Genomic DNA, 12224 nt, shown 5'->3' with positions numbered 1-12224 from the left:
TGCCCTTCTCATCTTGGAATTGTGTATAAAAATTCCTATAATTTTTTTATTAAAAAAGATATTGCAGTGGACTGCATGTGTTTTATCCTTGTGTATTGATAGGGCAGTGACTGAGTGTGTCCTGTCCTTGTCTGTAGACAGAGCATTTGCCTGGGTGTGTCCTGTCCTTGTCTGTAGACAGAGCACTTGCCTGGGTGTGTCCTGTTCTTGTGTGTAGCCAGAGCAGTAGATTTAATGTGTCTGGTTCTTGAATATAAACAGAGCATTGGGACTGAGTGTGCCTTGTCCTCCTTGTGTACCAGGTATACGTTGACCGAGGGTGACTTTCATCATTTGAAGAATGCTCGCCTGACACATCTCCACATCCCATCACCTGCATTAAAGATTGTAACCATTCACGAGTGTGAATCAAGTGAGAATAATATTGCCATGACAACCTGTATGTCATCCACATCTAGATCCACACTCTCCATTTTTCAGGTAAAATCCGTCTCGCACTACCACAGTGTACAGATGTGCTAACTAATCCAACTTTATTGCAATGCACAGATGTTAAGGATCTTTTTCTTGCCACATTATAGTACCAAAGGAAATTTATTTTCTTAAGGATTTCTTCAAGTAAAAGGATGTTAACCTATAGAATCAACCTTCCTCCCTCTCTCTCATAAGGAAAACTAGTCGCATTGTGAAAAATGTAGATATTTTTCTGGGAGGGGGGGAGCAGGGCTGGGTCAGCTGAAGTAGGCAACAGGATTTCATTCTTTATCTGCCGAGGGGGGGGAATCTACCCCAGGTGCCATCTTGGTGGGGGGTGCCAGCACTCGTCCTCCTCTCTGCCCCCCCACCGCGTGCACACCTTCACTTCCCCCCATCGTACCTCTAATTGCGCTGGCATAAGCAGTAACTCCAATCTACTGCTTGCACCGGCATTGGCTCTCCCTCTTACATCACTTTTGGGTCCCGCACCTGAGAAGTTAAATCAGAGGGACAGCCGATGCGGGCAGAAAGTTGGTGATGCTTCTTGCACCAGGAAAGTTTAAAGAGGTACAGGGGTGCGGGAGGTAGAGAAGAGGGCAGGGGAGGGGTGCCTCTCGCCCTCGCTACGCCAGCAAATTTTGAAGAGAAGGTTCATGTAGTGTTTCCATTTAATAATCAGGCTTGCAAGTCCCTGGATCCCTGCAGGCTTTGGGAAAGGGACGAACTGGGGTATATAGGTAGTCCTTGGGTGACAAGCCCAAAATCCAGCATTGTAGTGCTGGGCTCAGGAATTAGTTTGAACAGGGCTTCAATCAAGCAAAAACATATTAATATCTTGACCCTAGCTTCTATTATGCAGGAGAACTTCCTTTGGGAGGTACAGAAGGCTTTAGGTTCACCACAGCACCTGCACTTCAGAGCAGGTGATAGAGGAGGGCTCAGGTGATTAAAGCTGAACAGAGCAATCTTAGCCTCTTGTTATCAGCTCAGCTCCTGCCAACAATGGCTTTGCTCGCTCAGATTTTATAGGGCAGACCATCACCATGTGAATTAATGAAGGGTGGCCCTCGGTGTGTTCTAGCTCTTAGCAGTCCAAGGGAAACAGCATCCCCCCAGGACATCTGCAGTTAAGTGTGGTTCCCTCCATGCTGCCCATTCTAGTTTGAGACCACAGACCCTAACAAAAAACATACAGTAATATCATTTTTATCAGACTGACTTAATACATTTCTTGACTAGTTTTCAGGAGCTAGAACCCCGTCCTCAATTCAAAACAGAATTCAGCAGAAGAATGGTAGGAAATACAAGTGCATTCTAAAAGCTTTCCAATGATGCTCTGAAAGGGAAGGAGGGAGGAGAGGTGATTAGATTATGATAGGTAATGGGTTTTGTGCCTTATAATTAGGGGGTGAGCATTTGGTACACTATATTAATTTGATTAATATTTTTAAATTTTAACTACAGTTAAATTTGTTAACTCTGACCATAATTTTAACTTCCCTCTTTTGTCCAGCATTGCTTTCTCTCCCTTTGCTTAATTCTGCCCCCACCATGCCTGTTTTTACTTCAACCGCTCTTGCTAAGACATGGTGGGGGCAGAATTAAGTTCGTGTTGATGCGGGTTCTCCGAGGCAGCATGGCAAAACACGTCAGAACCCGTTGAACCCTGCATTAAAAGCTAAGTCTGTTTTGAAGTTGAGCATTTAAAAAGACAAAAAGTCATTTAAAAAGATCAAAAAAAGTGAGAGAGTATTTTACTTATAGATACTACAGAGACCAGTGCAATGATTGAGAATTGAGCCGTATCAGTAGTGGGCTAAAAAATGTTGCTTACCCAGCGGTCTCATAAGCTAAAAACGGTCCTCTGAGCACTGAGAAGTGTTAGAAAGTGTGTGTTATAATCACCTGTGTGCACATTAGTTCATATCTGTTTGCAGTTTAGTGCACTTGGGGCAATTAATTATTCCTGAATATATATTTGGGTGTCCTGCAACTCTTAGTATTCTGACCATAATATCATTGATGTAATCCTCTAATCCCACAGAGGTGTCACCTCAAGTTTGTTTCAGGGGCAATATCTACAGCTAGTTAATTTTTCAGATACCCTGACGGTAAAGAACGTCACGTCTAAGCCTAGTGTGTGGAGTATGATCTTAGTCTCTAAAATTTGCTGTTAATGATCACTGTAAAACTTGCGCTGTGTCAAAAGAAAGCTTCCCTTCAGAATTTGTAAGGTTAGGCAGGCTTTAGGTGTGCTTATAAGGATAGACAGACAATCTATCTAGGTGTGCTTGAAAATTCCTTCTAATGAGCCTGTGGCATCCAAAATAATAGAAAATATTTCTGTATCTTTCTGCCACATTTTCTAACTGCATTTTTTTTTTAGCATTTAAGAATTTTCTCTTATCACACAATGCACAGGAGGACCGGTGTGGTTAACGAATGAGGTGAAGGAAGCTATTAGAGCCAAAAGAGAATCCTACAGAAAGTGGAAGAACTATCTGACTGAAAATAATTGTAAACAGTACAAGGAATGGCAAGTCAAATGCAAGGAAGGTAAAGAGAGATCTTGAAAAGAAGATTGTGCTGGAAGCAAAAACACACAGTAAAAGCTTTTTTAGGTATATTAAAAGCAAGAAGCCAGGAAGAGAATCAGTTGGACAAGTAGACAACTGAGGGATAAAAGAAGCTTTCAAGGAAGACAAGGACATAGTGGAGAGATTAAATTAATTCTTTGCTTTGGTCTTCACCGAGGAAGATGTGGGGGAGTTGCCAGTGCTAGAAATGGTATTCAATTCTGATGAATCAGGGAAACTCAAACAAATCTCTGTAACACTGGAAGATGTAATGGGTCCATTTAGCAAACTGAACAGTAGCAAATCACCTGGACCGGATGGTATACATCCTAGAGTTTGATAGAATTTAAAAATTAATTTGCAGAGCTATTAGTAATTTTTCTCTAAAATCCAGCATAATACTGGAAGACTGGGGGGGGAGGGGGCTAATGTGATGCTGATTTTTAAAAAGGGTTCCAGAGGTGATCCAGGAAATTATAGCCTGGTAAGTCTGACGTCGGCACCAGGTAAAATTGGTAGAGACTATTATAAAGAACAAAATGACAGAACATATACTGTACATAAGCATGGATTAACAAGAGAAAGCCAATATGGATTTAGTTAAGGAAATCTTGCCTCACCAATCTACTACATTTCTTTGAAGGGGTGAATGAAAATGTGGATAAAGGTGAACCAGTTTATATCGTGTTTTTAGATTTTTCAAACAGCATTTGACAAAGTACCTCATGAAAGACTTCTGAAGAAATTAGAGTCAATGGATAGGAGGTAATGTCCTATTGCTGATGACACAAAGTTGTTCAAAGTTATTAAATCGCAAGAGGATTATGAAAAATTATGAGACTGGGAGACTGAGCATCAAAATATCAGATGGCATTTAATGTGAGCAAGTGCAAATTGATGCATGTGGGAAAGAGGAATCTGAACTAGAGCTATATGATGCTGGGTTCCACTTTAGGAGTCACTGCCCAGGAAAAGGATCTAGGTGTCTTTGTTGAGGATACATTGATACCCTCAGCTCAATGTGCAGTGGTGGCTAAGAAAGCAAATAGAATGTTAGGCATTATTGGAAAAGAAATGGAAAACAAAGATGAAAATGTTATAATGCCCTTGTATCACTCTATGGTACGGCCGCACCTCGAATACTATGTACAGTTCTGGTTGCCGTATCTCAAAAAAGATGTAGCGGGATTAGAAATGGTACAGAGAAGGGCGACAAAAATCATAAAAGGGATGGTTGACTTCCCTATGAGGAAAGGCTAAAGTGGCTAGTGCTCTTCAGCTTGGAGAAGAGATGACTCAGAGGTGATATGATAGAGGTCTATACATTACTGAGTGGAGTAGAAAGGGTAATAGATACATGATGGCAGCTAAAGGCCAAATGACCCATCTATTCTGCCCATCTGCAGTAACCATTATCTCTTCCTGTAAAATATTCCACATACCTATCCCACGCCTTCATGAATTCAGTGTCTCTGTCTCCACCACTTCTTCCGAGAGACTGTTCCACATATCTACCACCTTTTCTGTAAAAAAGTATTTCCTTAGATTACTCCCGAGCCTGTCACCTCTTAACTTCATCCTATGCCCTCTCATTCCAGAGCTTTCTTTCAAATGAAAGACACTTGACTTTTATGCACATTTACGCCATGTAGGTATTTAAACGTCTCTAAAAGAAAAGTCCATAGGTCATTATTGAGATGACCTAGGGAAATCCACTGCTTGTTCTTAGGATAAGCAGCATAAAATCTTTTACTACTTGGGATCCAGCTATGTACTTGGGACATGAGTTGACCACTGCTGGAAACAGGATGCTGGGTATGAAGGACTTGTCCCAGTATGGCAATTCTTGTGTTCTTACTTGGGAGTGACATAGCAGAGAGATTAAATTATTTGCTTCAGTCTTCATCGAGGAAGATGTCAGGATATACTAGGGCCAGAAATGATATTCAACGCTGATGAGTAGGAGAAACTGAAACAAATCTCTATAACTGGAAGATGTAATGGAGCAATTTGTCAAACTGAAGAGTAGCAAATCATATGGACCAGATGGTATACATCCCAGAGTACTGATGGACTTGAAAAATGAATTTCTAGAGCTATTGTTAGCAATTTGTAATTTTAAAATCCAGCATGGTACTAAAAGACTGGAGGTAGCCAATGTAATGCCAATTTTTAAAGAGGGTTCCAGAGGTGATGATGAGTTTGACGTCTGTGCCGAGCAAAATGGTAGAGACTATTATAAAGAGCAAAATTACAGAACATTTTCAGTAGCTGCAGCACGACTATGGAAGAAGTTGCCGGGTGTGCTGAGTATGTAAGAGCATCAATTTCAAAAATTGCTTAAGACACACTTGTTTGTGCAAACTTTTTATGATATATGAATTTTAAAATGAAGAATTATATATTTATTTTATTGGTAATGTTTTGTATGTGTATGAATTAAGTTTGTTGATTTGGAATTCGCCTAGGTATTAGGCAGGGGATAAAATTTTAAAATAAATAAATATACATAAGCATGGATTAATGAGACAACGCCAACAAGGATCTAGTAAAGGGAAATCTTGCCTCGCCAATCCATTACATTTCTTTGAAGGGGTGAATAAACATATGGATAAAGGTGAGCTGGTCAATATTGTGTATCTGGATTTTCAAAAGGCATTTGACAAAGTACCTCATAAGACTTCTGAAGAAATTAGAAAGTCATGAGATAGGAGGTAATATTCTATTATGGATTAAGAGCAGGTTAAAAGGTAGAGAACAGAGAGTAGGGTTAAAGGCCAATATTCTCAATGGATACAGTGCACCACAGAAACAGTGACACATGTCTCCTACAGCAATAAATAAATAGAAATTTTTTTTCTACCTTTTGTCTTCTGTGGTTTCTGCTTTCCTCATCTTCTTGTAACTCTCTTCCTTCCATCCACTGTCTGCCGTCTCTCTTCCCCTATATGGCATCTTCTCTCCTTCTGTGCCCCTTCCAGAAACTTCATTTGCCTCCCCTTCCATCTCTCCCTTCACCCCCATTGGTCTGGCATCTCTCTCCTCTCCTTCCCTCTCCCACACTTCTCCTCTGCAATCCCTTTCCCTTTTTTCCCTCATTTTCCTTTTCAATTTATTTTCTGCATCTGTCTAGATTACGTTCTTACTACCGGCTCATCAATGTCCTTTTTTACTGTCTACCTAAAGCTTGCCACTTCTTTCCCTCACCCCTCCAGTGTTTCCTTAACTCAATTCTTTTCTCCCCATCATGTGCCCTCCTTTTATTTATCCCCTCCTTCCATCATGTACCCTCTTTCTCCAACCCTTCCATCTAGTACCTTCTCCTCTCTCTGTCCATTTCCATCCAGCGTCTGTTCCCCACTTTCTCTCCTTCCATTTGCTCCCTTATCTCTTCCATCTGCACTTCCATCCAGCATAGGCTCCCCACTACCATCCAATGTCTGCCCTTTCTCTTGCCATCCACCCCTCTTCAATCAGCATCTGCCCCCTTTCTCTCCCTCCAATATCTTTCCCCCTTATGTCTCTCCCTTATCTCTGTACATCAATTCTATCAGCACCACCCTTCCATACCACCCTGCCCCCTTTCTTTCCCTCCACCACTCTTCCATTCCAGCAATCCTGCTCCTTTCTCTCCCTTCATGCAGCAAGGTCCCACGATGATTATAGCTGCCGGCTGCCAGTCCATCCCACTCCAACGTACTTGCTCTGGAGCGGACTCAGCAGCCGAATGCTGGAAGGTCCTGCGATGACTCGTCCGATGACTCTACTCCAGAAGAAGTAAGTTACGTCAGAGGGGGTGGACCCAGCAGACGCAGGGAGTTGTGGCTAAGTCCCGCAATGACTGTGCTTGCTGGGTCCATCCCTTCCGACGTAACTTACTTCTTCCGGAGCAGAGCCGGCAGATGAGTCAGCGCGGGACCTTCCTGCACCTCAGCACGGCTGCCGACTCTGCTGTAGAGAAAGTAAGTCAGAGGTAGCGTGACCATTTATTTTTTTCATCAAAAGGGGACATCTATTAATTGACTGTGTATCCTCTTTCATTTCTTTCTTTCTGTACTCAGGCCTAACAATTGTCCCTTTCTATTCCCTCCCTCCATCCTTCCCGTGTCCATAGTGCCCACATCCTGTGTCCATAGTGCCTCCGTCCTGTGTCCATAGTGCCCCCAGTGCCTCTGTCCCCTGTCCATAGTGCCCTCAGTGTCTCTGTCCTGTGTCCATAGTGCCCCCAGTGCCTCCGTTCCGTGTCCATGGTGCCCCCAGGGCCTCCATCCCATCTCCATAGTGCCCCCAGTGCCCCGTCCCGTGTCCATAGTGCTACCAATGCCTCCGTCCCGTGTCCATAGTGCCCCCAGTGCCTCCGTCCTGTGTCCATAGTGCCCCCAGTGCCTCCTTCCTGTGTCCATAATGCCCCCAGTGCCCCCTTCCCGTGTCCTTAGTGCCCCCAGTGCCTCCTTCTCATGTCCTTAGTGCCTCTGTTCTGTGTCCATAGTGCCCCAGTGCCTCCGTTTTGTGTCCATAGTGCCCCCGTCCTGTGTCCTTAGTGCCCCCAGTGCCTCCGTCCTGTGTCTATGGCGCCCCCAGTGCCTCCGTCCTGTGTCTATGGCACCCCCAGTGCCTCCTTTCCGTGTCCATAGTGCCTCCGTCCCGTGTCCATGGTGCCCCCAGTGCCCCCGTCCTGTGTCCTTAGTGCCCCCAGTGCCTCCTTCTTATATCCCCCCACTACCTTCCAGATTTTGGCCACCCCCAAAGCCAGCCTGCCTGTCTACCTATCTCCCTCCCTCCCTGCCGCACTAAAGCCAGCCATCTTGCCTGCCTACATCCTGCCCTCCCTGCCGCGAAAAATAAAAAAAGCGCATCTCCCCTTCCTTATCCCCGGTCCGCGCCTGCAATCTTATCTCCCCCTGCCGACAAGAAGTCTTTCCGACGGCTGCCTGGCTGGCCCGTAACGTCCTCTCCAACGTCAGAATTGATGTCGGAAAGACTTCTTGTCGGTGGGGGGAGGTAGGTTTGTAGCGGCGTGGCCGGGGGAAAGGAAGGGCAGGAGGACCCGGACCTGGCCGGCTGTGCACCCCCCCAAGCCGTGCACCTGGGGCGGGTCGCCCCGCCCCCCTTTGGCCGCCACTGCAAACATGCAGTAGTTACACCTTTCCTCAAAAAACTCCAATTAGCGCCCCATCTTCCTCCTTCCCTTCTTATCCAAGTTACGTGAATGTTCTGTTCACTGCCTTTGCCTGGTCTTTCTTTCATCTCAAGCTATTCTTCATCCACTTCAGTCAGGCTTTTTTACCCACTGCATTCCATGGAAACTGCCCTTGCTAAAGTCTCCAATGACCTGTTCTTGGCCAGATCCAAAGGCCTCTACTCTATCCTTATCTTTCTCAATCTATCTGCTGCTTTCGACACTGTTGATCACCACCTACTCTTTGATATGCTGTTCTCACTGGGATTGCAGGTCTCTGTTCTCTCCAGGTTTTCTTCTTATCTCTCCCATTGCACTTTCAGTGTATGCAATGGGGGGATCCTCTTCCACTTCTATCCTGCTATCAATCAGTGTACCCTCAAGGTTCTATCTTGGGACCTCTCTTTTTTTTTTCTTTCTATACTGCCTCCCATGGCTTTCAGTATTACCTCTATGCTGATGACTCCCAAATCTACTTCTCCACACCAGATATCTCTACAGGAATCTAGGCCCGAGTTTCAGCCTGCCTGTCCAGCATTGCTGCCTGGTTGTCTCACCACCATCTAAAACTGAATATGGTTAAGATCAAGCGCCTTATCTTTCTGTCTAAACCCCCCTCCCACCATTCTCTGTTTCTTTGGATAACACTCTCTTCCTTCATATTGTTCTTTCAGGAAACTAGTAAAGACCTATTTGTTCAATAAATTTTTACCTGTCTAAGAACTATGCAATTATATCTGTTTTATGCTCATTGTATTTTTATCCAGTTCTTCTTATCTGTAAAACGCCTAGAACTCTTCCGGGTGTTGGCGGTATAGAAAAATAAAGTTATTATTATTATTCTTGTCAGCTCGCAACCTCGAGGTCATCTTTGACTCCTCTCTCTCCTTCTTTGCTCAGATCCAACAAACCACTAAATTCTGTTGCTTTTTCCTCTATAATACCAAAATCTGACCTCTCCTTTCTGAGCATACTACCAAAACCCTCATTCATACCCTCATCACCTCTCACTTAGTTTACGGCAACTTGCTTCTCTCAGGTCTTCCGCTCAACCATCTCTTGCCCCTTCAATCCGTTCAAAATTCTGTTGCACGACTCATATTCTGCGAGAGCCTGCATACTTACATTACTCCTCTCCTCAAGTCACTTCATTGGCTCCCCATCCATTTCTGAATACAGTTCAGATTCCTCTTACTGACCTACAAGTGCATTCATTCTACCGCCCCTCAGTATCTCTCCTCACTTAACTCCCCCATGAACATCATTCATCGGGTAAGTCCCTCCTATCTGTGCCCTTCTCCTCCAGACTCCATCCTTTCTATCTTTCTGTGCTGTATGCCTGAGTCATTATGCCAGGCTCCATCTCTAGCAGTATTCAAATCCAAGCTAAAAGCCCACTTTTTTAAGGCTGCTTTCAACTCCTAACTCCCACTCACCGTAAGAAACCCCTGTCCATCCTTTCATTCTCTCTGCAAAAAAACTCCAACCTCTATATGTCCATATTAGATTGTAAGCTCTACTGTGCAGGGGCCATCTATTACATTTTATATGTACAGTGTTGTATACGCCTTTCAACGCTATAGAAATGATAAGTAGTAGTAGTATTTATTTATTCAATTATTTAGCCTGTCGTCCCAAAAGAGCCCAAAACAGATTACAGGAGTACATACACAATATAGGTCAGGGTCAAGACAATACAAGCAAGTAATTTGGCAACAAGTAAGTAGTAATAGCAGTAGTAATGACACAAAGTTGTTAAATCACAAAAGGATTGAGATATATTGCAAGAGAACCTTGCAGATGATGTTTAATGTGAGCAAGTGCAAAATGATGTATGTGGGAAAGAGGAACCCAAACTATAGCTATGTGATGCAGTGTCCCACGTTAGGAGTCACAGAAACATAGAAACATGATGGTAGATAAAGGCCAAATGGCCCATCCAGTCTGCCCACCCGCAGTAACCATTATCTCTTCCTTTCTCTAAGAGAACTCACATGCCTATCCCACATTTTCTTGAATTCAGACAGTCTCTGTCTCCACCACCTGTTCCATGCATCTACCACCCTTTCTGTAAAACAGCATTTCCCTAGGTTACTCCTGAGCCTACCACCTCTTAACTTCATCCTATGCTTTCTCATTTCAGAGCTTCCTTTCAAATGAAAGAGACTCAACTCATGTGCATTTACGCCACGTAGGTATTTAAACTTCTCTATTATATCTTCCTTCTCCTGCCTTTCCTCCAAAGTATACATACTTAGATCTTTAAGTCTGTCCCAGTATGTCTTATGATGAAGACCACACACCATTTTAGTAGCCTTCCACTGGACTAACACCATCCTTTTTATATCTTTTTGAAGGTATAGTCTCCAGAATTGTACACAATATTCTAAATGAGGTCTCACGAGTCTTGTACAGGGGCATCAATACCTCCTTTTACCTACTGGCCATACCTCTTCCTATGCACCCTAGCATCCTTCTAGCTTTTGGCGCCACCTTAAGATGATCACATAAAATCACACCCAAGCCCCGCTCTTCTGTCATGCACATAAGTTCTTTATCCCCTAAAATGTACCGTTCCTTGCTTTGAAAGAGAGATCTACTGACTTCTAATCCAATCACTAATACTATCTCAGTTAGACTATTGTAACATACTCTATGTAGACTGCAGAACAGATATATGCAAAAATTACAAACTCCCCAGAACATAGTAGCAAGGCAAATATTTACAGCCACAAGACATGAGAAAGTTATCACCACTAAACCTCAAGTTACACTGGCTCTCTATAGAAGCAAGAGGCTTTTTAAATTATGCATACTGATCTTACATGGCGAATTCCCTGTATATCTAGCAAAACTTAGTAGAACTACCACCAAACAAGTACTACAACCTAATAAGCAACCACTAAGACTTAGATTTCCCAACCCCAGAGGCATCAAATACAACATAATACACACAACAACCTTTCCTTACTTAGGGCCAGATTCTCAAAACTCCGTAGTGGGAGCAATTTGACTTTTATGGGCAAATCTTAACATAAGGCATGTAAATTATATGCGCGCTATTTGTGCAGAGACTCACTGGTAAAATGTGTGTGTGGGGGGGGGGGGGGGGAGAACTGTGTCTGGTGCTTATTCAGATGAGTAATTGCTAGATACAGCTCCTCCCTCCTGTCAAGGCTGCTCTCCCTGCCCTGATCAACTAAGCCGCAGGTCTCCCCAAGTCCTGCTGGCTCGGGTGATTGACCATCAGGGAGAGCAGCAGAGGAAAATGTTCCCCCATCCCACCGACACCCCGGCTTGTACGCTGCTGCCCCCCCCCCCCCCCCCCCGTACAAGATTGGCAGGATGGATGCCTACTCCCTCCTGCTCCTCCACCCCCTAACAACCCCCTGGCAGCCCCCACCCACACCTTTAAGATAAGGATGGCAGGAGGGATGCCCATTTCCTCCTGACACCTCCCCCCAGTACCTTTAAGATGAAGGCTGGCAGGAGGGATGCCTACTCCTTCTGGCAGGCCTGCCTCTTCAAAATGGCTGGCCTTCCCCTTTCTGGTGCATCCTGTGATGCATTGGAGAAGGGAAAGGGACTAAGGCTCTGATTGGAGGTGCCTTAGGCACCTAGGCTAATCAGAGCTTTAGGCCCCTCCCTGTTGTATCCCTGGATGCACCGGGAAGGGGAAGGCCTGCCATTTTGAAGAGGCGGACCTGTCGGACAGAGAAAGTATGCATCCCTCCTTCTGGCCTTTGTCTTAAAGGTATGGGGGAGCTGTTAGGGGGGCGGGGGACCCCAGTGGCATGAGGGAGTGGCATCCTTCCTGCCATCCTTCAATTTAAAGGTTTGGGTGTGTTGGGGGTGGGGGATGCTGGCAGCAGGAAGGAGTAGGCATGCCTAATAGGGGGCATCAAATGGCCCTGGGGAGATCGGTGGGAGGGAGGGAGGAATTGGGGTGGTTTTTTTTGGGGGGGGTGTTTTTTGTTTTGTTTTTGTTGCAG

General features: G+C 44.6%; 1 protein-coding gene across 3 annotated transcripts in view; it reads left to right on the top strand.

The window, feature by feature from the left end:
* The window catches only part of CBARP (CACN subunit beta associated regulatory protein), an 82007-nt gene that overhangs the window by 49364 nt on the left and 20419 nt on the right, over positions 1-12224 (top strand). For 2 of the 3 annotated variants that reach the window (XM_033957095.1, XM_033957093.1), the window contains exons 6-7: positions 303-480; positions 10376-10423. In XM_033957095.1, the coding sequence (XP_033812986.1) occupies positions 303-480; positions 10376-10423 (226 nt within the window). The remainder of the gene's footprint in view (positions 1-302; positions 481-10375; positions 10424-12224) is intronic. The other variant, XM_033957096.1, reaches the window with a different exon arrangement.

The sequence above is a fragment of the Geotrypetes seraphini genome, chromosome 8 (assembly GCF_902459505.1).
Source record: "Geotrypetes seraphini chromosome 8, aGeoSer1.1, whole genome shotgun sequence".
NCBI classification, from domain to species: domain Eukaryota; kingdom Metazoa; phylum Chordata; class Amphibia; order Gymnophiona; family Dermophiidae; genus Geotrypetes; species Geotrypetes seraphini.
The sequence above is the reverse complement of the archived record's forward strand: the minus strand, read 5'-3'. Positions and strand labels throughout refer to the sequence as shown.